Below are 27,106 nucleotides of genomic sequence, written 5' to 3' on the forward strand. Positions count from 1 at the left end.
TCGAGAGTCAACATGATGAAATCTGTTCCTTGCTGAATTATAATGTTGAGCATAACCTGCGGCATCAGTAACCCAATTAGACACATCAGGTCTTTAAAAGGAATTACACAGGCAGACCAAGAAGCATTGCTCATACATTTCTGTATTGCTACAGGCCTTAAGAAAAAGTAACGTGATCACGATTTAAAAATGCTGGTTGTAATGTGAGAAAAGTTAAATATAGCTTAGGCCTCCGATTAACTCTTAAAAATGTCAGTCTGCGGCCTGAGATGATTTTACACTGAATGGAAATAAAATAAGCAAAAAAAAAAACCATCTCCTTCTGTTTTCCTTACAGCCCCTGAGAACCTGTTAAACCCTGTTAAAGCATCAACAGCGCCACCATGTGGAAAAGGCAGAAAGCATCCGAGATGCCCGCCGGGCATGGTAAGCATATCACAAGCCCCCCCCCCCCCCCCCATTTCGGGGCATGGTAAACATATTACACCCCCCGCCCCCACCCCAAAACTAAAAATAAATATAAAAAGAGACCAGAAGAAAGCGTTTTATGGCAGAAATGACAATGGCAACACGATCAAGAAGAGAAAGAAGAGGAAAGTTTATCATTAAAAGGTTAAATATGCTGGCAGGCGACTGAAATCAAGTTCCATCTAATCTTAAGGATCACAGAAAGAGAAACACTAGTCTGTGCAAAGAAAATAAAAAAATGATTAGATATGTGACCAGCTTCCCTCAACAGGGAGACTGAGAAACTGGCTGTGCCAAAAGTCTGCACTTCAAAATTCAGAGGAACTTATAACTAAGTATCCACAGTGTGACACATTTATTATTAATGTGGAATAGACACATGACAAATCATGCCGTAGTGATGATGCGATAACATCTGGGGACGGGAAATGGCAAAATGTAAATTAAAGCTAATGTGTTTAGGACACCAAATAATGTTTATGAAAAATTATGTCATTTTGGTATGTCATTGTGAGCTTGTCCTCATACGTAATTTCAAAATGGTTGCAAAGATGTTATCTTTGTGAATAATGCTCTCCTGTCCTGTTTCTTTCCGTCTGGTTACAAAACTTGTTCACTACAAGGTTTTCCAGCCACGGCCAATGGAACAGGTATGTTGGTGGCAAATTAAACAATAACAAGAATATTTTGATCACATCATACTGCCATCATACCTCCCATAATTAGCGCATGGCAGAATGCAATTTTTCATTTTTGTTAGAGTTCTCTTTTTGAAAATGTTTTTTGTTGTTAGGTGCATGCCTGCACAACATAGCATGTGACTAAACGCCTCTATGTGCCTTATCCTCAAAACTATTTCATTTAGATAACCCTTGTCCTGGAGGTTCATACACTCAAGAGGTTTAGCACATAAAAACATATGTGCAAAACTACATTTTTAAAAATTGTTAAACACTCACAAAAATCATCTGCCCAATTTTAGCACTTGAGTTGGCAAGACAAAAAAACAAACCTGACCTTCCTGGACCTGAGTTGAACAGTAATATTGACTCAGTACGGCTTTCTGAATCTCAAACATCAATGGCAGTTGGAGAAATCACATGCTGTCCACCAATGAGGATGCACCTATTGCCTTGATGAAAATTCAACTGCTTTTTCGATTGGATTAATACAACAAACCCTTCATTTAAAAAAAACAGTTTAAATTTCATGAAGCCCCACTCTGTCTTTGCTATTGATTAGCTCAGGGAGAATGGCATTACTGCATTACTGACAAATTAACACCAATAAAGAAAGGGCTCGCCACTCAATACCTGGGCAGGACTTTTTTAATTGATGGCCAATATTCAGTTCTTATGATGCTACATTTTAATCTTTAATCACATATGAAGCATATTTGTGCAACAACTTATAAATAGCCACCCAATGACTATATATGTGTATATACACACACACAGTACATTCATAAATGTGCATGCAATTACTAAACTTCATACAATGACTGAATTATTTTATGCTTGAATAAGGAACTGCCTTTAAATGATGTGTGTAGACCATAAATACCAAACACCTAACTTTTACTTTGACCTCGCCAGTGGCAATCAAAAAAAAGTCCAGAGTTCCGGGTGTCATGATCACACAGTTTGTGGAGGAGCTTCCAGAAGGAAAAAGTACCCCGGACTTCACCCGCAAACCCATCGCCTTAACTATTCAGGAGGGTAAGACGTTGTGATCTGCCTTTCGCAACATTACCACTTCATTTACAGAATATATCATTCCCATCTTTAATTACTATTTTTGAAGAAAAATCCTTTCATACAGTTCTTTCATTTTGAACAAAAATCCATAATTCACAATAATTCTCATCAAGTCTACAGATTTGTGTAGCAGGAACGTCAAAATGTCACACTTACGGCATCACAAACTTTTAAAGCCAGAAGGAAAACATGTACAATGATTTACTGGTTACCATGGTTACTGTACATTGGCATGTCGTTTACATCTGTGTGCGGCTAATGCGCATCAGAGTGTAATTTCCCCTGTATGAATCCCTGCACATCCTCCTCATAGGGCCACGTATTCCTACCGACAAACTGCCAGGCTTTTTAAAATAAAAGACATAAAGCCCCTGGCTATACATTTGGCAGTAAAATAAGTTTCATGTCTGTGAACCACGCAGGTAAATTAGCCATCTTCAAAGCGAGCGTTACTGGGGATCCTAAACCAACAGTAACGTGGGCGAGAAACAAGGGAGACATGGAGGACCCCGGGAAATACCAGCATGTATATGACGAAGTGGCTGATGAGTACACCATACAGGTGAGAGCTTTATGAATACACCATACAGGAGAGAGCCTTATGAATAATACATCATAAAGGTAAGAGGTTTATGAATACACCATACAGGTGAGAGCTTTATGAATACACCATACAGGTGAGAGCTTTATGAATACACCACACAGGTGAGAGCCTTATGAATAGACCACACAGATCAGAGCCTTATGAATACACCACACAGGTGAGAGCTTTATGAATACACCATACAGGTGAAAGCCTTATGAATACATCATACAGGTGGAAGCCTTATGAATGTGTGTGTGTGTGTGTGTGTGTGTGTGCGCGCGTGGATTACAAGCCATTTCTAGTTGACTATGAAAAATGAGAGCAGAACTCCCAATGCACATTCCAGGTGTGAAGACCATCTAGAAGGGGCCATTCCATTCATTCAACAGAAATCCAAAACAAATGTTTATATGCAGCATTGCGCTCAAATAGACACTTATACGCTTTAATGTGGAAGTACAGAAATTTCTATACAATATTTCAACAGATCCCCAACGTATCACCAGACCAAGCAGACACCTACAAATGCTTTGCAACCAATGAGTTTGGAAAAGCAATCTGCACTGCCACACTGAATGTTATTAAAGGTAAGAAACAACAAAATATGGTTTTGGGTTTGTTAAACTGCACCTACTTAACTAGTTGGTCGAAATATACTGAATATGCATTTCAAATATGTGGCCAGCAGGTGGCAGTGTTGTATTTAATGTACGCAAGGCATTAAAAAACACTTTATTGCTCTCTTTCAGTTGCATTTCAGATGACAGGGAAAGAAGAAGGTGGGTCTTTATACTGCCATTAACACAAATTGAAACCTTGCTTTTAATTTTTTTTGTTGTTGCCGTTATAATTACTTACAGTAACCACCAATACCCTTCAGAGGATCTCTTCTACATGATACACAGTACATACAGTATCACAAAAAAAAAAAAATCTAAACAATTCAACATGCTGTAAACATAACATGCCAACCTTGATGTATACAGTATAGTGCCCTCCCATCGTGAATATTAGTGCCCTCCGTATGGATGCATGAATATTGGAGGTGATGGAAAAGCTGGAATTTCAACCATGTTCTGTGTGCCATTTAAGCTACTAAAGAGGACCCAGCAGAGTTCAGAAAAATTCTGAAGACACGGTAAGTCATTAACGTAGTGACGCTTTCAAAGAACAACGGGCCTCATTCACAAAACTTTTCTTAAATGAATCTTTTGTTCTTAAAAATGTTCCTACAAAAAAACAATACGAGATTCATGCGCAGACCTTTGTTTTTGTGCATATCCCAGGTGTATGAGGTGATGAATGCTGGCTGTTTGTAAATTTAATGCACAATCCTGTTCATGTGATTAGCATGAGGAAATGGCCATGAACAAACACAGATAAGAAAAAAAATGATGAACACCGAAATGTTCTTAGAAAAGTTCTTACACGCAGGGGCGACATAGCTCAGGAGGTAAGAGCGGTTGTCTGGCAGTCGGAGGGGTGCTGGTTTGATCCCCCACCCTGGCGTGTCGAAGTGTCCCTGAGCAAGACACCTAACACCTAATTGCTCACAATGAGCTGATTGGTACCTTGCATGGCAGCCTTTCACCGTTGGTGTGTGAGTGTGTGTGTGAATGGGTGAATGAGAGGCATCAATTGTAAAGCGCTTTGGATAAAAGCGCTATATAAATGCAGTCCATTTACCATTTACGATCAAACGTGATCGTATGCATGTTTTGTGAATGAGGCCCATTGTGAAAATTTCATATAATACACGATGAGATTGTATGCTTTTCATATTAAGAGTTCACTAATATGCGGTAATGATGAAGCTTAGCCTTTCAATGGGTCTAACACTTTTAAATGAAATGTGTTCACTTCTGAAGGGTTAAATTCTATACTTCATTTCTTGCGCAATTGACGATTGGAAGTTTTTTTTTTTTGTAAACGCTAGCCCTAACCCAGGTCCTAACCCGAACACCGTTCTTTCTCAAGGGCCGTGAGACCCAAACCGGAGCCAAGGAAGGATGGAGAAGTAGACCCAAAATTCTGGGAAATTTTGCTGAGTTCGGAAAAAAAAGACTACGAACGCATCTGTGCTGAGTTTGGCGTCACCAACTTCCGCTGGATGCTGACGAAGCTGAACCAGATAAAAAAGCAGAGAGAGAAAGAGCAAGCGGAGGTACGTGGTTCTATATTAATCATCGTAATTATTGATCATCATAATTATAATATTCACCGTTACGCTGTTCGTCGTTGTCTCTGGGCCCCAGAGCTCCCTAAAATGAATGCCTCAGTGTGATTGACCGGTTCAGATTAATAGTGAAGCTGTGGCGGTGGTCTGATCTAAAGGTGTCCCAGTGAACCAAAGTTCCATCCACAGTTCTCCTCTCCCATTTTTTTTTCTAACCATCCCTTTTTTTCGATGTTCTTTCTCTCATTTTGTTTTCTTCCTGGGCCCATCCACCTTCTCAGTTTATCGAGAACCTTTCTAAGCTGAAACATATCGAGATCAAACCAAACGGTTTGGCGCAGTTTGAATTCACAATGGATCTAAAGAACCCCCACAGTCAAATACTCCTCTACAAGGTGAGATTTTTTTGTTTATTTTTTTTAAAGCCATGTACAGTATATGCTGCATTACAAACATGAAAAAGTCAATGCACATGCCTTCACTAAAAAACCACATTTGGCTTTTTAATCTCTTCTTAGGGACTAAAATAGCACATAAACTAAAAATACAGCAAATTTAAGAGAAGGAAAAAAAGAAACAAAATCTTGCAGAGGCAAAATCAATTTTTATATCTCACTTCTGACCCTTTGTGACAAGCCTCCTGTGTTTAACATAAACCAAAGTTATTGATATCAGTAGATAATAAACCTTTATTTTCTGCTTCTTTTGACAACAAATACCTTGATGTAATCTTACATTTCTGATTCACGTCTAGCATAATTATTTTCAATATCAATGAATGAAACTATTTTTTGTGACTCAAAGATTTTTGTATTTGACAGGACGGTGAAATGATTCTTGTCAGCAGTGATGAGGACTCCAAGCATCACCTCAAGAAAACGGGCAGGAAATACACGTTCAGCATCAAGGATCTGACCCTGAGCGACGCTGGGCTGTACCAAGTTTACGTTGAGGATGCCACCATCTTCTCCACTGACTTTAAGAGTAATTTTGCATCAGAGCAACCACTGCCATATAGATATGAGTAACTAGAGCATTTTGCTACATGTTGGTCACAGTGAAGCACAAAATGATCTGGTTTCACAACACAACAGCCCTCTGATCGCTGTCGCATTGTTGGTATGAAGTTCTGGAAATAATGATAATAATAATAATAATAATGGAACAGATGCTTAGAGGGCTGAAAGATAAGCTCTACTATCTAAACGGTCTGTCAAGAAAACACTTAATTATGTTCTTTTTACATAAGGTAAGTTTAATTTAATATGGCAACAATTTATTTTAAATAATCACCGGTGTTTCGGGAACAAATGTAAATGTTTCTGTACAATTCCTGACCAATCGGGTGACATTCCTTACTAATCGGGTGAGAGATTCGCATATTGTGAAGGCAACATTAACCCTGGAGACACCGGCATTTTGGATACCTCTTGACCATTGATGCTGTAAAAAGGAGATTCCGTGTATTGCTGAAAACAAAGGCTTCACAAAACACACCACTGCAGTAACACACAACGTCTATCTTTCAGTCACCCCCGTTGAGTTCATCGTCAAAATACAGGAAGTGAAGGCGAAAGAGAGAGAGGACGCCGCCTTCGAGTGCGTCCTCTCTCACCCCTTTCCAAAGATCCTGTGGATGGGCAAGAACAAGCCCCTGGAACAAGGGGACAAGTATGACATCACGGTGTCCGAGGACAAGCTCACCCACAGGCTGGTGGTGAAGGACTGCATGCTGGTGGACAAGGGGATCTACGCAGCTGTGGCTGGAATCAAATCCTGCAGCGCCTGGCTTGTAGTAGAAGGTAGGACAGATGTGACCTTTAACCAGTTATTCTTTCAGGCAAAGAACGGAATGTTTTGCACTTTTTAGGAAATAAACCACTAAAATAAGAAATGCGTTGCCTACACTGGGACCAATCTAAGTTCAATCTGGACTTCAGCCTTGTGGAGTTAATAAATTGCTCCTTTATGGAGCTCTTTCTCAGAGAAAGTGAAGGTCCATAATGTAAGAGAATACAGCAACCTCTGTGCTCACGGGCACATAGCATTTCAGGCTAAGAGGTCATGATGTAGGGGTGAGGTTTCCCTGGACCACATCATAACCTTATGCATTATGAGCACAAAAGCTAACCCTGGATCAGCACTCCTAAATATTGACCCAGGCCTTTACTTTGGCCCTACCGAACACACAGAAACTTTTGGTTGATTTCAATTTGCAAAGCTTCAATTCACGTAGATCGCAACAACAAAAAAATTAATTAATTGAAAAAAAAAAAAAAGATCAGTCACAGGATAGGAGTCCAATTTCACATGTACAATGATTTACTGGTTACCATTGCGTCTGTGACGCAAATTTTCATGCCTGTGAAACATACTCTCTCACCTTCCTTCACTACAGTTTGTCCTCTCTCCATCTCCCTCTCTCTCTCTCTCTCTCATGTCTTTATTTTCCAGGTGACACTGACCCAAGCATGCGCGGCAAAAAGAAAGTCCGGAAAACCACCTGTGCAGTCGGGGCCAAGGCCCCCGTGGAGGAGAAGCTACCAGCCAAGGAGGAGCCGAAGCCGGAGCCTGTGGCCATGGCCGAGGTGGTCAATGCGGGCAGCGGAGAGGGAGGAGCTGGGGACGGATCGGGACTGGGGGACGGACCAGAGCTGAACGACACAGGGGGTGATGGACTGGGGGTGTCCGACGGAACAGAGGAGGAGAAGAAAAGCACCAGAACTGGCCCACTAGTTGCAGACGTGGTCATATGTAAGCAGACAGACCGGTTGCTTTGGGGATTGCATGGGTGCAATATCACTGCAAGTGAGCTTGACAGCATAATAATAATTAGGACGATTGTTATTATAATCGGTATTACTGTGTGCGTTACAGGTTGGCTGCAGCTAAAATTCCTCGATTACACAATTTCAATTCCTTAATTTAAAATACTTAAACTCAGCACGGCCCAGTTTTCATCAGTTACTATTCAGAATACGTAAAAATATTTTTTTAAATAAAATAAATAAATGGCATTATGCCAGGAATAATCTTCATGTACGGGCTCCTACTGGCCCCCAAACCTCATAGAGATTCCCTGTAATTTAGGAGGGAGGTGTCTCTGATGGGGGGAATGCGGGTATTATAATGTTGAAGACAATACGCCATTAACCATCCCGGCTGTTACCTTTCAGCTCCGGGTGCTCACTTCATCAGTGGTTTACAAGACACCAGTACCACAAAGGGCCAGACAGTGGAGCTGGTCTGTGAGCTCAGCACCGACAACAGCACCGGCTCCTGGTACAAAGACGGGAAGCTGGTGAGGGTCCGCTATTCGCCATAATAACCACAGAAGAAGAAAACAAAACGACAGGTTTTTACTTCGCTTTGCCTGACCTGGAACGATACGGTCACCATCACAGCTGAAAAGCGCACTTCTCCCAGTGAAAATAGGGGGGGGTGCTGTTGCTGAGGTGTAACGCAGTAGTCTGAAAGAGTGCCTGCAGGGCCTTCACTGTGGTTTCTCTTTGTTTTCATTAGCTGTCCCCCGGCGATGGATTTACAGTACAGAAGGACGGAGCCTTCCACAAACTGATCATCAGTAACTGCCAGGAGGACCACGCAGGGAAATACAGATTTGAGGTCGACGGACGAATATCGGAAGCGATGCTCGTTGTTCAAGGTTTGAGTAGCTCGCATTACGACATGTCTCAACTAGAAATTTTTGTCTGGATTTGGGAGAAGGGAATGAACTTTGACTTATCGAAGTTTCCAAAGACAATTTATTATTACATTGCTGTGCAGGAAATTCTTATATAGTCATGGCATCCATTTGTGTGTTAGCTGTATGGATTCATTAACGACTAATGATAGTTTGGTTCTGCACATTCTAGACCCTCCCAGATTTGATGCCGATGCTCTGGCTGAATTCTCAAAGCCTGTTGTCGTGAGAGCTGGTGAGAAAGCGACCTTCAAGATGACCTTTGTGGGACGCGACCCAATGAAGGTCCAGTGGTACATGGAGGACGAGGAGCAGCTGGATGGCGGAAACACAAAGGTTGAGATAACGTCCCAGCAGAGTCGATTACTTCGTAGCAAGTGCCAGCGCAAAGACAGCGGAGAGGTCAAGATCAAGATCAAGAACGAGTTTGGCACCATCGAGGCTAAATCCAGACTTATTGTCTTGGGTAAGAAGGGAGTGTTTTGGAAACTTTATAGCGTAGTGATGAGGAATCAGCCGTGCATTCTTACGGTGTTACGTGCAGCTCTTCAAACAAAGGAAGAATTCACCCCATTTAACTTATTGCATTTGTTCCTACTCATGTGTATTTTGGAAGAAATACTGTATATACCAAATAGTGCTTTATTCCTTTTCACAAGCTTTTAAAGCAAACATTTTTACAATTGCATCATCCTTGATAAATCAAACATTTCAGCAACATCTCACAGACTTAGGCAGTGTGATGCAATGAACTATAGTAGCTCGAGGCAAGTCTTGCTTGAGGTATCATAGACGTCGATGCATCAAGATAAAGTTTCAAACACAGGCACATTGTACCGACACACTCCCTAGACTGATGTCGAAAAGTACCAGAGAGCAAGAACACTGCTGATGTAAATACACTTTTTTTGTGCTAAACTGGTGTGGAGTTTCTTCACATTTACAATACTGGGAGTAATTAATCACTATGCAGTCATACACAGTGAATGTAGACTAAGCATGTAACCCAATGGATCATACGCAATTGAACACACGTATCGACAGGATTTAGGAGGAACTGTGTTGCGATGCGTAGTTTAAAGGCCAGACCGTGTGAACCGATCCCGTTAACACGACGCCCCCTGCGCCCAGACAAGCCGACCCCGCCGCAGGGCCCAGCGGACGTGCTGGAAAGCTCCGCCCACTGCATCGAGTTCAAGTGGAGGCCCCCGAAGGACGACGGCGGCTCCCCCGTGACCGGCTACGTCCTAGAGCGTCAGCAGGTGGGACGCAACGCCTGGAAGAAGGTCGGGGAAGTCCCCGGGGACCCGCCGCTCTACAGGGACGCGGACGTGGCGCACGGCAGGAAGTACCGCTACCGGGTGAGGGCGGTCACGGCAGAGGGCGTGAGCGAAGCCATGGAGACCGATGACATCACGGCTGGAACCAAGGGTGAGGACCTCTCTGGCCGGTTAGTCCCGTTTCACTCAAAACGATATCCGTCCTACATCGTTCCAGCACTTTGCTACAGTTCAGTACTGGTGGACAAGGACCGAAACCAACGGCAAAACATGAAGCTTCTTGGCGCCACATTTATCAAATTTCATATTTTTAGTAAAGTTTCATTCACCTGGTAAGTAGGCCACGCACTGAAATCCATAATTCAGAGTACAGAGGAAAATGTTCTGTGTATTAATGCTGTAATTTCCACACGCACATCATGGGCATTATCATTGATATATCATAGGCATCCATACTAATCAGTCATTCGGAATTGACATTTTTGACATTTTCCAAACTGTAGCTTATAGATCTTAGTCAACTAGTATGCAAGTTAAAACACTGTTTAACCTTCGGAGGCATATTCCTTGTGATTGTTTTGCTTTAGCATATCCGGGTCCACCAGCCGCACCCAAAGTGGTCAGTGCTTTCAAGGACTGCATTAATCTCCAATGGGTCGCCCCAACCAACACCGGAGGAACTGCCATTGTGGGCTACAACCTGGAGAAACGCAAGAAGGGCAGCAACCTCTGGAGTCTAGTCAACCCGCCGGACGAACCCATTAAAGGTCTGAGCTTTTTTCAAAATTTACCTTCACACTTACAGTTCAAATAACAGAAATGCCTAATCAATCCGTGAAACTTTTTATCTTGTTTATAAAAATTTAGCCTCACTTATTACACAAGCATATTAAGTGCCATAATTCTTACCGTTATCATGATCTCTCAGCAAGTTTGGCAAAAATCGTCTTGTAATTTATCTCAGTAAAATCCAACAAATTAAATATCACATGATCAAATTTTCTTAATGAACTGCATCACTTTTATTACAATAATTTGTGATATTAACAATACAGCAAAAGATTCACTCTGTGAAACATATATAATAAAATAGAGGATTAATATTCTTTATGTCATTTGATTCAGTAATGCTACTCTCCAGATACAACTGATCTATAAAATATTTTTTTTTTAAATTATTCTCACAACTGCCATTGAAAGAATATAATTTTTAATAAAATGGCTTTTTTTAATGAATTCCTTCTGCCTCAGCAGCTGTCATCATTAATGAACTTGCACGTTTATTTCAACGCTGGAGAGAATTCCTCTCAGCCATTTTAGCACAATTCTTCTCACGCTGCTTCTGTGAGTGCAGTGACTGTCCGGCGGCTGTGACTGCATCTCTGCAGTCTGCTGTTCTCATGAACTTTTTACCTTTAGAGAAAAAGTACGCCGTCAAAGAGGTCATCGAGGGAATGGAGTACGAGTTCCGGGTGTCCGCGATAAACTTTTCTGGGGCAGGGGAACCTAGCCCCCCTTCGGAGATCGTAATCGCAAGAGACCCCAAAAGTAAGTAATGGGGGGGGGTTGTTTCTACAATATGTTGTTATGTACGTACAATTACTGAAACAGCTCTTACAGAACATGCTATTTTGCCCTCATCGTGATGATCTCTTCAGATATCCAGTTCGCAGTATAGTAATATGCTTTCTTTATACGGCACAAGAGGCTTTCATTTTCAATCAATACAGCATTAGAGGCCGTGCTGTATCATAAATACAGTCACAGCTACATGACCCGTATTGCATTTAAAAAAACAGATACAACATATAGGCACAATTACTTGACGATACAGTACTTTTTATTTTGCTAAATTATTTGTAATTAACGGTTTGTACACGGAGTGATACTGTTTACAAACCGGCTGTCTGAATACCTGTTACTGTATCGGATTTACAATCACTGTGGAACACCGTCTCAGCCAATCAGCATCCAGGATAAAAAACCATCCATTTCATAAATGTACAGTGAAGCACAACATTTAATAATCTCTGCTGTGTCTTTCTCTGCAGAGCCCCCAGGAAAAGTTTTGGACCTGAAAGTGACAGACTCCACCTACAGCACCTTGTGCCTGGCCTGGTCTAAGCCTGGTGTAGAAGAGGGAGTCCAAGATGAAGCCAAAGGCTATTTTGTGGAGATTAGGCCAGTGGAGAGCCAAGATTGGCATCGCTGCAATGCCAATGCCATCATAATGACCACGTACACTGTGAAGGGTCTGAAGGCCATGGCCATGTACTGGGTCAGGGTGATCGCCACCAACGAGGGGGGAGAGGGGGACCCCCAAGAACTGGATAACTACATCATCGCCATGCCTCCCCCTGGTGGGTCCTTTTTTAAAGTTTCTCCTCTTATTTTATTTTCTACGCTCATCAGTAATTACCTGGACCGCAGCGTTTCACCAAAGCTCCATTTATTTTTTAAAAAAAAACAAGACATTCACACAATTGGATATAATTCAGATCAGTCCATTACTGAGTATGTGCGGTTTCTTTTTGCAGTGAGGCCAAGGTTCACAGATTCAAACATGGAGACTTTAATGGTGGTCCGAGTTGGAAATTCTGTGAGAGTCAAAATCAACTTTGAGGTAAAATAGCGGCAACTCTCGTCTAACCACTCGCAAAAATTTACCTCACGTAGTTGTCACAGTGTGGAAAAATCCAAGACACATCTTTTTAAGCGATACCAAGACATTTCAACATTGCTACGGTCAAATTAATTCTTGTCTAACAATGATAGCCAGCCAACCAAGCAATCAAAGTTTTCTTTAGTTTCTTTTTTGAATATTTTAACATTTGTTCAGTGCGAGCGAAACGTGAGGATTTTATTTTTGTGCACAGGCCTCCCCGATGCCAGACATAACTTGGCTGAAGGACGGGAAGCCCGTGTCCAAACGGATAACCGTTAGCAATACCGAGAGAGGATCCCTGCTCCTGATTCCCACATCGGAGCATTCTGACACAGGCGTCTACACCATCATAGTCAAGAACATAGTCGGCCAGGAAACCTTCAGCATTGAGATCAGAGTCACAGGTAACGTCCTGTCCCCTTTAAATCACAGCCTTTGATTTCTGGGACAAACGAATGTGAGTCATGATTTCAGGGACAGACACATGTCAGTCATGATTTCAGGGGCAGATGCATGTCAGTTATGATTTCAGGGACAGGCACACGTCAGTCATGATTTCTGGGACAGACACATGTCAGTTGTGATTTCAGGGACAGACACGTCAGTTATGATTTCTGGGACAGACACATGTCAGTAATGATTTCAGGGACAGACACAGGTCAGTCATGATTTCAGAGACATACACACGTCAGTAATTATTTCAGGGACAGACGTATGTCAGTCATGATTTCAGGGACAGAGATGAATGTCAGCCACTAACATTCCCAATAAGGAAATAAAGAGATAAGGCACTGAGGCCTGATATTGCAGTGAGGCCTTGCAATATCAGACAGCTGAGTGGCGATAACTCTGGGAAGCCTGGGTACGCGTGTTAGGCCTATCCGCTGCATTAGATCCAAAAGCTGACGGCTTCGCGCTAGGCTAGTTCAAATCTCGCCCCGTGACTCAGGGAGACGGAGAGAGCGGGAGAGATTGTGGGGTGAGTGAGAGATCGCGTTTCTGACCTGGTTCCAGATGAGCCCAAACCCCCGGGGCCCGTGGAGCTGGAGCAGAACGTGGCCGGCACCGTGACGTTGTCATGGACACCGTCCCCGGACGAGAAGCGCGACGACCGGCTCCACTACGCGGTGTCCAAGCGCGACCCGGTCAAACGGGCCTGGGAGACCGTGGCCGACCGCCTCTTCAACAACAAGTGCACCGTCTGCAACATCGTCCCCGGCCAGGAGTACTACTTCAGAGTCTGCGCCAAGAATGACGTGGGCCTCTCCATGCCTTCCAGATCGCCAGTTTGGAGGGACGAGAAGACCAGAGGTTCGCCGAGTCATTTGATGAAGATCCTGAAAAAAAAAAGCACATTCACAGTCTTTTATACTCAGCTGTTTATACATCAATATTGTCAGGGGGAAAAAAAAAAACATCATGATTAGGGACACATGAGTTGGCTCCCACATGACTCAATCAGTACAGGCAAAAGCCACAGGCACCAGCTGAGGGTCCTTCAACCTAATTTGACCCTCAGCTGTGACATCATCCAAATATGACCGGTAGTCTACATCAGTGGACAGTGGGACACAATCAGCTTCCTCAAGTCAGAGAAGGGCAGGCTTAAACCCTTTGAAAAGTAGATTGTTTTGTAGAATTTTTTTGTTTTTCTTTTTTACTTCAAAATTCTCAGCCAGTGTTCCAGAACTCCACTGTTTTCCAATTTGCCAACAATGATTGTTACATCAGCATTAGAATGTTTAACAGCATTCCAAGTCAGCCACATTTCCTTAGCATAGGGCATTGCATAAGTGTTCCCCAGGGCTTCAGGCACATGCAGCCTACCAGCAGTTTGTCACTGGGAGACATTTCTGCCCTCCAGCCAGCGCTAGCTCTCCTGTAATACTGTACATTTTTACTGGGGAACAGGTACATTCACTCATTTTGCTCCCACCGCAGATACAGTTTGCATTGCAGTGACGTACAGCTGTATAATTGACAAAAAAAATCCAAAAAGGATACATTTTTAATTAGATTCAAAATGAATTATTGCCAGGCCACAAGACCTTTTTTCTCAGTATGAAATGCAGTATATGGTCAAGTCCCAAATTTTGCAATCTACTGAAAGAGCTGAATAATTAAAAAAATTTTTTATTTTTTTTTATTTAAACTAGCCAATTCCATACACAAATGACACACAATGTGATTCTCTGACCATGTTATTCTACACAGAGAAGTTCACCATCGTCATTCCCTCGTCTGAGGCCTGTAACCCAGAGACCCCGCCATCCTTCCTGGTCCCTCTGAAGATGCACGCCGCGGCCCAAGGCTACGAGTGCTACATGAGCTGTGCCGTGCGGGGCGACCCCGCGCCCCACGTCACATGGTACAGGGACAACGTCAGCCTCAACACCAACACCAACTACTACATCACCAACACCTGCGGCGTGTGCTCCATGCTCATCCTCAGGGTCGGGCCCAAGGACACGGGGGAGTACAAAGTCATCGCGGAAAACCCGCTGGGCCGAGCAGAGTGCTCCACCAAGCTCACCGTCAGAGGTACTGCGCTCTCAGCTACCCTAACTCTCACACCTCAGTGGGAATTACATCACATTTATTTTGACTCTTTTATCCAAAGCGACGTACAGTACAATAAGTGCACACCAAAGTCATTGGAACTACTACAAAACACAGGTCCGATTAGGTACAATACTCATTCTGTAACAGTTATTCATAGCCATGAACACGTTAGGTACAGTTCACATAGTAAACATTAGTCTCCGACCTAACCTATGCCAAGTCAAACTAGGAGGCATGACAAGCTGTGAACAAATTGTGAACAATTTTTCATAATTTCTTGGAAAATATAATTATTATTGAGGACTTCTGAGCATAGCTAAGCCATTTGTTTGCTGATAGACATAGCTGACATCTTCTGGAGTGAGACAGAATATCACTGATTTACTGTCTCTGTCTCTATCTACTGAACACAGATACAATTTCATGTAGAGCTGGGGAACACAGGACCCTGGGAACATAGGACCCTTTGTCATATTCCCATTATGTGCTATATAAATCTGGGGAACATAGGAATGACCCCCACAGGAGCTACATGTGTAGCATAAAAGAGAGGGATTTAAGTAATAAAAATGATCCCAGATTGGGAGTGCCCCACAGAGTGGTGACAGTTAGTTAGTCTTTCAGTTACTTCAGTTTTTTTTTTTTTTTTAAATTTTTTATGGTGCCACTTTTGTGCTGAACTCAATGTCTTACTTCCCATTACGCTGAAGTACGAGCTCTACGGACTCATCATCTCTCTCCTTTCTGTTACTTTTCAGAGTAGAAAGCAGCAAGAATGTCGGGCAAGGTGACACGGCCCGCCGTTCACACTTCAGGCCTTAATTAGGATGCATTATGGGCCTTCACTGAAAACAGCGCATTCACCAACAACACATTTACCCCCGTTGGTCTTGAAGCTGGAAGGATGAAAGAAAGGCATGATGTCATCGTCTCATTTTTAACTTGTCTAGCTTGCGCATGAGAGATTTTCTGTTTCCTTTGGCTTCTCTTTCAACAGACTGTGTAAAGCAACCACATTTTTAACAGACAGTTGTGACAGTGTGTGTGAGATCATCAAAGGTTGATCTTCATGACCACTTCTACCGGTTGACAAATATATCACTGACACCAACTTCATGTACTGCACTGATATCATCACTGTGAGAAGTTCTGATGAGGCTAAAATCACCAAGCTTGTAATGTGATACCTAAATACATTAGGAAAATAAACGATGAAGTGGGCATAACTGTACTTTTTGTCTTATTTAAAATAACTGTGTTGTTACAGCGCTAAAGAAAGGTTAGGTCTATGAATTGCAGCATTTTATTGTGTGCGTTAATCTCACTGCTAAATCTGTACGGATGACTATCCGCTCATGGAAGTGCAATAAACTGAACAGTGATTGAAGGCTCAAGCGTTTCTGTGGTACTTAAGACTACAATTTTGTGGGTGTATGAAAGCATTAGCCAGCAGTGAAAACCATTCTGTTCAGATTCTTACCAATCACTCATATAATAGAGGTAACGATTTGACATTAATCTACAGCACCTATATTTTTGCAATGACTCCGGTAGAATAAAAAAAAAAGCTATTTCGCTTCCCATTCCATAGATAATGGATGAGCACTTGAGTGAGAAAGGACCGTGTGCGTTTCTCGACCTTCCATCAGCGTGTATTTACCCGGTTACATGCCCTGCAGCAACCTCTCTGTAAACATATCTACAGACAGGGCGGTGTTATTAAACAGGTATCAGTTAAGAAATTCACCACGTATTTAGAAATGCTAAACAAGGTTGGACGAACATCGGAATCTGCCGGTTGGTGCTTAAAATCCATCACATCAAGGAATAACATTATAGGCCTGCATCGTTAATCTTTTCTGTGTTTTTTTTAAACGAACGCCTCGCATAATTTACTTCCGTTTTCATTTCAAACGTTGTAGAACATACGTTATTTTTGCACTTGCTTTCGCATTTTTTTTTTAGTTGCTCCGGATAAGTGCGACTGCTAAATGAAAGTAAAGTTATGTAATAGGCCTGCCATTATAGTCTGCGACTGCCGTGTTTCCTTTTAATTCGTTTTTAACAGGGAGATTTATCGAAAAATCCGCCTGATTGCTTGGGACAAGTAAAAAAAAGCGTCTTAAGGGAATTATTTGCTCGGTGCTGGCCTTTTAGTAATTTGTAAGATAAAAACGCGATTTAGCGTCATTTTGCAGACATTGCCATTTCAGCGCAGTTGAATGGTAGGAAACACCCATGACATCCAAATGATGTAGGATAATTGCATAGCATACACAAGTATCGGATTTGCAGGATTGTACAGTCCTACACTAATACTGGGGATACAAAAACGAGATTAACGTGTACACGCGTAATAATATCCTAAAGTCGTGTACTAAACGAGATAACTACATTATATGACAACTGATTTGGTAACATACAGTAAGTGTTCGTCAGGAAGACATTACCATAGCCTACGTCTCGGTCAATTTGCTTGTAGATAATTCACATGCATGTGGGCTCATCTGACAGACTGTTCTGCATTTGCGATTTTTGAATAATACAGTAGGCTAGCCTATATTTTATCACATTTGGTTTCGCCCCAGAAATGCTCTTTCGCTGCGCAGCGCTACTTTGTACGATAAAATGTTTCCGTGGTTTATGTTTCTCTCGGTACAGTGAAACAGTGACAAGGGGTACACACGGTACGTTTTGAATTCAGTACCGTGAATGCAAAACGTACCGAGTGAATGGCAGCCAGCAAGCGCACGTGGGACTTTTTTTTTTTTTTTACAGAACATTAGATAACATTACGCACGCTGCGCCGCGAATGGCTGCGCGCGGTAGCGGACCGCCCATGCACACTCTGTCCCTTACTGTAAGGTTCCGTGTCACGCCTTCCTTTCTCTCTTTTTGCCTGTGGACCACAAGTTAAGGAGATACTGTAGGTGCTTTTTGACGTTCTCTGAGGTTCAATCAATGAACATATCGTTTTCTTTTCTTTTTTTTTGCTTTAAATGTATCAGTTAACAAACGGGTTATTGGTTGAATGAATCGAAGCACTCAAGCTCTTTCAATGTAACACAAGCTGGTTATGCATCGCGGTAGTATATCTCTTTGTGTGTGTTTTTTGTCTATTTACAGGGCGCAGGAATTTAAAAAATCATGACTACGGCAAGGCACCGGAAAGGGAAAAACTTCCACAAACGCGAGGAGAACCATTTTATAGATGAAGCTCTGGAACAAGACTTGGGGAGCGGAAACCAGTATATTCTTATGTTCATTCTGTTACTCCTGTTAGTGGTCGGGGGTACCACCTTCGCCTGGTTCTGTCACGCACAGCAGCAGACTATAAGCCACCTGACAGAAAGTCTCTCTGGCTTGCAGATGAAAATAGTGAAGTTCCAGCAGGTACAGGAGGAAATGAGAACGAAAAATGTGGAGGTATGCTAAATATTCGAGCTCCTTTCCAAAGGCAAAAAAAAAAACTTCGCAAAAACTGCAGTCAATCAAGGCTTGCGCTCATAAGTTATTTATGATAATAGTTAACGTTAGCCGACTTCAGGTGTCATTATAATTACTCTAATACTATAGGCTATGTGGGCTACTGTAAGTGGAGATGTTTGTTTGATGGGTTTGACATAACTAATACAAATACGGTAGTGCCCAATATTAAAAAGTACAGTTATGTAAACTAAGCACAATAGGCTAGCTGGCTGAAAGCTGGATAGGGGCCTTCTAATATAAAATGTCATCAAGTTTCACTGTCAACATAGGCTACAGAGAATTTTTTTATAAACCACCTGCCAATGTTAAGAAACTAGCGCGAGCAGCTGTTGCTGTGTTATGAGGATTTGTTTCGTATTACAAGCGATTCCAACTTGCAAGTGACTCACTAGCCTGCGAGATGGTTGAGCCGCGCTTTGCTGTTAAAGATTTGCTGATTCACTTGCAGGGTCTTTTCGAGACCTTTGGTATAAATGGCAAAATGTTTCCCAAAAACTTTTAAAGGCGATATGTACAACGCAGCCGCTTTGTCGGTTAAGCGTAGATAATGTTGTTAAACAAGCACTGTAGTTACTTAAATTGACAAACAATCTTAAATATAGAAACGTGCAGGCTTATGCCTTTTGCTAAATGTGTTTCTTGGTTGATTAGCCAACTTAGCGTTAGCAAACTTGACATCTGAACTTCGTGCGTGGAATGAACGTGAACTTCTTTTTTTAAATATAATTTTATGTGGCCTATTCACAGAGCATTTTCCAGTCGTTTTTATATATCTAAATTGTGACTGGCACGCGCCCAAGGTGCGACAATGTCTTTATGCAAATATTTAACGCTCAAGTCAAATCGATCTTTTTAAAATAGGAAGTAATACTAACTTGCTGCTTACCTGAACAGGGCATGCATCTTTGACATTCACAGAAAACGTTCCTAATGAACTTTTTCTGAAACCCAATGAATGAACCTGTATTAAACTTTGTCTTTTGAACGTGTATTCAAACTGGTTTGTATTTTTGATTGGTCTCAATGCACAGGCCTCTTACGTAATTATATGACGAGTATGTACGGAAAAGCTTCACGTTAAAAAGGTGTTCTATTGTACCATGAGAACGTTAGGATATACGTCAGTTTTAGGCAATTTGACATGGTGGATACATGACATTTTTATCGAACTGTTTTAGCTCCTGAACCAGCTGTTTACTTTTGAGCCTTTTGAAGGCAACAAAACAAATCGAGAAGTCGAGTCATGCCATTTTTTCTCTTGTGAAATATCATAATGGGGTTTGCTCCATCCAGAGATAATGCCACACAATTTCACAAATGCAAGCATCATTCACGATTCATTTATCATTACATTACAGCATTTAGAAAATGCTCTTATCCAGAGCAACTTGCACAACATTTTACATAGCACTTACATTGCATCCATGGATACAGCTGGATATGTACTGCAGCAATGCAGGTAAAGTACCTTGCTCAAGGGTACAACGGCAGTGTCTTACCTGGGACCAGGCTACAACACCAGCTCCTTACCCATTATACTACACTGCTGCCCAGTCAAGAAGTGGTTACAAATCTGTTCTCTCTATATCTCTTATGTTAATAAACTGATTGGATTAGTCCATTCCTCTCAGTGTGAGGACTGCCTCACTTTTTTTTTTAAAAAAAGGGGACGTCTTATTTTATGTCATATAGTGTTTTTTTTTTTTTTTTTACATAAGTGGTTGCTGACTTGCTGCCTTGCCATCTTCACCATACAGCTCCCAGTCCCAGAAGGCTTTGCAGAGAGGCTGGAGGCTTTGGAAGGGGCGTACGCCCAGGCGCAGAAGCAGGTGGCCATGGCCGTGTCCACGGCGGAGCAGCTGAAGACCTTCGACCTCCGCAGCCAGGTGGCATCCATGCACACGGAGATGATGGTGCGGCTGACGGACCTGGAGCTGACCCGGGTGTCGGCGGAAGACCTGTCGCACGTGCGGGACACCGTAGAGAGCAAGGGCGCGGAGTTCCAGGCGGTGAAGGAGGACCTCTCGGTCGTGGCGAGCGCCAACCGGGCCCTCGCCGGGAGCGTGGAGGGGCTGTCCGCGAGCTTCGCCGGCACGGTGGCCAAGGTTACGGAGCAGGCAGCCCTGGTGGACACGCTGACCGCCCAGCTGGAGGCTCAGGTCGCTGACCTGCTGGGCCTCAGAGAGATGCTAACGCTTCACAGGGCTCAGCTAGAGACAAGCTCTAAGGACATCGCCAGTCTCAAGTACGTATTCCAGTGCATAAAATCTTTTGTGGTTTTCAAAATGAAATTGACCTATTTTTATTATTATTGTTATTATTATGAATACTTCTTCACATATATTAGCATGTGCATCATTAATGGAGAATGGTTAGCATGCACTGAGGAAGTGCTGTGACCTCATTTCCTGTGGCCTGACTGCCTGTGCTGCAGGGGGCTGCTGGAGGTGGAGCAGGCCAAGCGGACCCATATTCTGGGTGAGCAGCTGACCTTCGTCCGGCGGAGCCTGGAGGACCAGAGCCAGGAAGCCCTGAGCCTCCACTCTTCGCTCAGGGCCCAGCTGGAGTCCATCCAGGGCCAGGTCAGTTTTGTAAAGCCCAGCTTTATCTGCTCTGCAGTTCAGGCCAGGTCAGTTTAGTAAAGCGTGGCTTTATGGCTGTGCAGTTTAGGCCAGGTCCGTTTGGTAAAACCCGGCTTTATCAGCTGTATGGATAAGGCCAGTAATTACACCTCAGGAGAGGCTCGCATTCACTTTCCTTGCTGATCAGGTTTCTGAAATGCCACACTGTTGTTTTGGCTTCTCATCTGTCATCTTAAAGACCACGCAATGATCCTCATTGATGCGGCATTATAGATAAGGAAGGGCCTAAGAGTGATCTCCACCGAAAAAGATTACAGCTCAAGGACATTAGGTGGGCCTGGTTTTGGCAGGCATTATCATAAAACCTCTTTATCCCTCTACCTCTCCACCTCTGCAGTGGAACTAGGGACAAGGCTAGCTGGTTGGCTTGGCACGGGATAAACACTTTTTCGTGGGGTTACCCACAACCAGAGCTGTGGCACACGCTGTCACAGTTAATGCCTGCGTCTGTCCAAACTGAGCTAACTTCCAAGCCTTGTTTTCTCAGCCTTCTGAAAGCAGGACTCTTTGCCTCCAGTTATTTGCAGCAGTCTGTGGTGACAGCGTGCCCCTTTCTGTCCATTGAGATTACGTCTCCTGTTTTTAAGCACCGGTGAAGTCAGTGTGTAAGCTTGTCGACTCTGTTCACATCTTGCTTGCGAGAAGCCCAGCGCCAGTAACGCTGACAACTGAGTGAGCTGACAAGTGTTAGCATGATTTTTTTAAAATGCTAACGTACAACCAATCAGATCAGGAACAAATAAAAGCCAGATTGCTAGGTCCGCAGTTAAAGAGAGCTGCATGGGTCAGGTTTATAAGTGCTTTACACACTTATCAAGATCCATACTGCTGTATTCTGAAATTAGGTCAGGACTTTCCCGCTTCTCTAACTTTTTTCCCTTTCTCTAACTTAAACAAATTTATGAAGAAACAACAGCATGCTAGTTAACAATTGAATTATGATGACATTGCAGGCGTTTAGCGGACGCTCTTATCCAGAGCGACTTGCATGTCATTTACATTGCTGTCCATTTACAGTATACAGCTGGATATATGCTGAAGCAATGCCGGTTAAGTACCTTGCTCAAGGGTACAAGGGCAGTGTCCTGCCCGGGAATCGAACCTTTAGGTTACAAGACCAGTACCTTACTCCTTATACTACACTGCTGCCTGTGACAGTCATACAGTCAGATTCCATAGAAGAGGAAACGGAAGAGGAAAGGGGGCTTATTCACCATAGTCACCAAATAGTGGCAGTGTAAAGTCCAGGGATCAGAAGGTAAAAGTCCTGCCATGTGTTCCTTCCACCCGTGAACTCAGCCAGCTGATTTCATTAATTATTTCGACCTCCTGACTTAGAATTGTGCGAATTCGAAGTCCTTGTATATTCTGTTCTGTTTTGTTTTTGGTATGTTTTTTATATGAAACTTTTATTTTTCTGCTGCCATCTTGACCAGGACTCCCTGGCAGAAGGGATATTGGATCTCAATGGGACCTTTCTGGTTAAATAAAGGATAAATAAAAAATAAAATAAATAAAAATAATTATCAAATCCAGCTGACTGAAAATACTGAGGAGGACTTTTACGTTCTGGACTTGAATTTTTCCACCTCTGCCAAATAGCATCTTGCATATTAAACACTGAGTGATTTGATGGATGAAATGAACATGTAGGTTATATCGGCATAATATGACACAGCTCACAGTTCTTTTGACTTAATATAGTACTTCCATTGACATTCCTGTGTTGCTGTGATTTGGCTTTAAAATCCAGCGTGTCCATTTGACATGTACCAGGGGTGCATCATAGGAAGAGTGCCCATCACATAGGTTAACTTTTCCTGCAAATCTGTACATACATTGTGCAATGTTTAACATTGGCCTGTGAAGTGAAGCAGTACCATCTTTGATGAACTCTGAACTCTGATAACAACGTATGGAAAGAAATCGCTCTTCCTTTTATGGTCATGTTTCTGGAACATTCCAAGCAAGAATGTCAACCAGCATAAGACTAAGTAGCAATAATAATAATCATAACCCTACAAATCCATCAACATGATATGGTTGTCTTGACATACTGACTGCTAGCTACACAAAGCCACAAACGTTTTGTTTCTTCATATATATATATATATATATATATATATATTTCAGATGACTCATAATCACTCAATTCAGCAGCATTTGTGGGGAAAAAAGCAGTACTACAGGAATGCCATTTCTGATACTGTGTTCATTACGTGTAGTCAGGTTTATGATTAGTTATCAGGGTTGTTAAGGTAACAGTGTAAACTGTGAAAAAGACTCATTTTCTGCTAGAGTCTTTTTTCAGTGTTCATATACTGTACTGTTTTATGTAATTCAATCGATCTGGTCTCTTTTTTTGACCCCCATCTATTCATCTCTTTCATCATACTTAGGGTCAACTCCCTGATGAACAAACAGGAAAGCAGATAGAACATGTCATCTCTGAAATATGTTTGAAAAACTACATTAATGATTAGCTTTTATAACACGTGTGCACCTGTAGATATCACGGGACCTATGGTTAACATGCAACCTTTTGTCTCTTACTGTGACTGGTTTGTATGTGTGTATGTGTGTGTGTGTGTGCGTGCATGCGTGAGTGTGTGTGTGTGCGGGGGTACCTTCGTGTGAGTGTTTCCATGTGTGTGCACACGTGTGTGAGTGTGTGTGCATGTGTGTGCGCTTGTCTGAGTGTTTGTGTGTGCGTCAGTGTGTCTGCGTGTATGTGTGTGTGTGTGTATGTGTGTATATGTGTGTCTGCATGCGTGCATACGTGTTTGTGTTTGAGTGCGTTCGTGTGGGCACTTCCATGTGTGTGTATGCACGTGTGAGTGTGTGAATGAGAGTGTGTGTGCGTGTGTGCATGTGCGTATATGTTTGTGTGTGTGTGTGTGTGTGTGTGTGTTTGTGCGTGTGTAATGTGTATATATGAGTGTGTGTGTGTGTGTGAGTTTGCGTGTGCGTATATGTGTGTGTATGTGTGTTTTTGTGCGTGTGTGTGTGTCTGTAATGTGTATATATGTGTGTGTGTGTGTGCGTATATGTGTGTGTATGTGTGTGTTTGTGCGTGTGTGTGTGTGTGTGTGTGTGTGTGTGAGTGTGCATGTGCGTATATGTGTGTGTATGTGTGTGTTTGTGCGTGTGCGTGTGCGTGCACGCGTGAGCGTTGACTTTCCCCACCGTTTCCCTTAATGGTCCCCTGTTCTTCAGCTGGAAAATGCACTGGACATACCTGCCCCAGAGACCCCACAGCTGGATCAGCCAGCAGTGCTGGAGGAGGCACAGAGAGATGACGGGGAGGTGGAACTCCAGCAGGAAGTGGACCAGGAATTAGGACAGGAAGCTGAAGCTCCAGCAGACCAGGAAGTCCTAGAGGAGAAAGTGGCACAGGAAGTCCAGGAACAACAATTAGGACAGGAAGCTGAAGCTCCAGTAGACCAGGAAGTCCAGGAACAAGAAGCAGAACAGGAAGTCCAAATGGAGCTGGGAGTCCAGGAACAGGAAGCAGAACAGGAAGAGGAAGAGGAAGTCATGGTGTCAGAAGAAGCTTATTCGGAACAGCAGGAGGAGCAAGAAGACTTGGCCTTGGAGGCGAAGCACAAAACAGAAGAGGAGGCAGAACAGCAAGAATAAGTCAGAACAGGAATGTAAGTATGTCCTTCAGTGTTTAGTCAGTGGCGTGTAATGTGTGGAATGCCATATGACTGTTTAAATCAGTGTTCATTTTACTATTCCTGCAGACAGTCATTTAACATGTTTGTGATTGAGACTTTTAACATTTTAAATCTTCTAATCTTTTGCAGACAGAGATTTGTTCAGATGGTGCACTCTTCCACAACCTCGCATTCAGTGGAACAAACAAGAATAATATACGGTATGAGACTAACAAGGATTCATTACCACAGGGAAGGTACCTTTTTATAAAACTGGAAGTCAGTCGGACAGCATCACTTGTTATTTACTTAAAACAATTACCTCAGAGAAACGTCACGTTTTATGTATCAGGGTTTGGCAGCAATGCATAAAAAGCAGGATTTTGTGGATTTTTTTCAGGCTTATCAGCTTGAAAAGCCTTAATTTTTTCTATGGATCCACCGGCTATGTTTATGCCTACAGTTTTCTCTCTCCGCACATTTACAGTATTAACTTGATTAATATAAGAAACCTTAATGAAGAGTTCCAGTTATACAGAACCAGTCTTGGCTTCTTTTGGTGAGAGGAAAATACTACCCAGCAAATCTGCAAAGCACAGAATTTGAAAGTTTTATAAACTTCTGCCTTTCTTTAGTGATTTGTCTTATAAGCACCTCATGGTGAAATAAGGGAAATACTGTTGATAAAATCGGGAACACTTCAAAATTTTTTATTTTATTTTATTTTATTTTTTTACATTGCTTATGATGCTTTCCTGACCGTGTCATAAGCACTTCATAATGCTTTGTGACAGAGATCCTACCATGTCAAAAACGCTACCAGAAATAAAGTCATCATTTTGACAGTCATCATGACAGGGGTGCGATTATGTTTAGCGTTCAGAGACGTGAGTTAGCAAGTGCACATTAACTTAGCGAACATCCGCTACAAAAATGGGACCTGATGAAGTAGTGACAGGTAGTTGCTATGGTTGGGGACCCTGGTCTTCAGTACAGTCTGTATGCCTCATTGTATTGACCAGGCAGCAAGGTCTATAGTTCAAATCCAGCAGCAGAACTACCCCCTGTTACAGAAAAAAACATATGTTTAGTATTGTCATATATATTGAAATAATATGTGTCATTATAAATGTCAGAGAAACCATTTTTTCCCCACTAGTTGCTGTCTGGCTAATTTGCTCACTTGCTTAGCTTCATACTTTAGTAAAGCATAAGTTTAAATGGAAATTTTATTGTTTTTCTTCTTCTATTGAGGTGATAATTAAAAATAATGGGTTGATTTTTTTAAAACTGCTAATGCTAGTCAGCTTTTTTTGACAACGTATCACAACACAAGTAAACATATGACTTATGAAATAATATTAAATAATAAATATGACGTAAGTAAACATATGACAGTCATGCCACTGTCATGACGACTCTAAACATATATGATCAATTATGACTGTTTTCAACATGCTATGAGACATAACATAAAGTATTGTAAAGTGCTTATGACACTCTCTGAAAAAAAAAACTAAAAACTAGGAAATAGTGCCTAAAAAGGTAAAAACGCTTATCACTGGGGTGGTACTCTATGGGTACACGAATATTGAACCCCTAACCAGCAATAAATAAAAACAAATTTACCTCTACTGTACTTTTATTTCGAGAGTGCATGTTCAGGAAGGTTAAATTCAATGAGTATGAGAATTTAGGGTAATTACGTCTGTTTACACTGTGCAAGCATTCTGGAATAAACCGAGTTCAAGGAAATATTAAAAGGGCAAAACATGTGAAAATATGTCCTGAACATTCAGAAACATTCAGTTCCCCTCCATGGTGGAGTGATTCACAGATGGTTGTTTTTTTTAATGTAGTCGCTGGAAAAATGAATGGCCAAGATGCTCCTTAAATAAACTTCTGCTCCCTTCTTTTATATACATCCATGCCTCCTTCATTATTTAGTATTAAATTATCAGGGAATTAATTCATCCAGTTTCACTTAGCGCCATGCATGGATGTGTCTGTGGGAGTGCGTCTGCTTCTGCCAGTCAATATGTGAACGAGGCAACTGTGAATGAGTGCCTTTAAATGAACTGCCTTTTAAAAATACCGATTAACCTGATTTTACTTGACA

At 42.2% G+C, this 27,106-nt stretch overlaps 2 protein-coding genes and 1 long non-coding RNA gene across 4 annotated transcripts; 2 read left to right on the forward strand and 1 right to left on the reverse strand.

Annotated features, from left to right (window-relative positions):
- Positions 1–371: 371 nt before the first annotated feature.
- On the forward strand, positions 372–16,568 carry LOC118211573 (immunoglobulin-like and fibronectin type III domain-containing protein 1). Its single transcript, XM_035388902.1, has 24 exons — positions 372–426; positions 1,092–1,118; positions 2,064–2,186; positions 2,648–2,787; positions 3,299–3,398; positions 3,561–3,590; positions 3,904–3,949; positions 4,789–4,975; positions 5,269–5,382; positions 5,809–5,971; positions 6,517–6,789; positions 7,442–7,741; positions 8,164–8,288; positions 8,510–8,651; positions 8,863–9,156; positions 9,822–10,121; positions 10,558–10,737; positions 11,390–11,518; positions 12,022–12,330; positions 12,508–12,593; positions 12,847–13,039; positions 13,650–13,946; positions 14,850–15,176; positions 15,956–16,568. Exons 1-24 carry the CDS (start codon positions 384–386, stop codon positions 15,958–15,960), a joined length of 3,933 nt encoding a protein of 1,310 aa, XP_035244793.1. The 5' UTR covers positions 372–383; the 3' UTR covers positions 15,961–16,568.
- Positions 11,255–19,669, reverse strand: LOC118211578. Its single transcript, XR_004762029.1, has 3 exons — positions 19,573–19,669; positions 13,640–13,972; positions 11,255–11,383 (listed from the first exon to the last, which is right to left on the reverse strand). It is a non-coding gene; the product is annotated as an uncharacterized LOC118211578 (long non-coding RNA).
- On the forward strand, positions 18,039–26,911 carry LOC118211577 (putative uncharacterized protein DDB_G0271606). Of its 2 annotated transcripts, XM_035388909.1 has the most exons (6): positions 18,039–18,123; positions 18,324–18,623; positions 20,444–20,931; positions 21,121–21,268; positions 24,545–24,981; positions 25,138–26,911. In XM_035388909.1, the coding sequence occupies exons 2-5, from the start codon at positions 18,345–18,347 to the stop codon at positions 24,965–24,967; spliced, it is 1,338 nt and encodes a 445-aa protein (XP_035244800.1). In that variant the 5' UTR covers positions 18,039–18,123; positions 18,324–18,344; the 3' UTR covers positions 24,968–24,981; positions 25,138–26,911. The 2 variants fall into 2 exon arrangements, with proteins under 2 accessions (XP_035244800.1, XP_035244801.1); XM_035388910.1 differs by lacking the exon at positions 18,039–18,123 and having other exon boundaries at positions 18,132–18,623.
- Positions 26,912–27,106: the final 195 nt, after the last annotated feature.

This window comes from Anguilla anguilla, chromosome 13 (assembly GCF_013347855.1).
Source record: "Anguilla anguilla isolate fAngAng1 chromosome 13, fAngAng1.pri, whole genome shotgun sequence".
Classification (NCBI taxonomy): domain Eukaryota; kingdom Metazoa; phylum Chordata; class Actinopteri; order Anguilliformes; family Anguillidae; genus Anguilla; species Anguilla anguilla.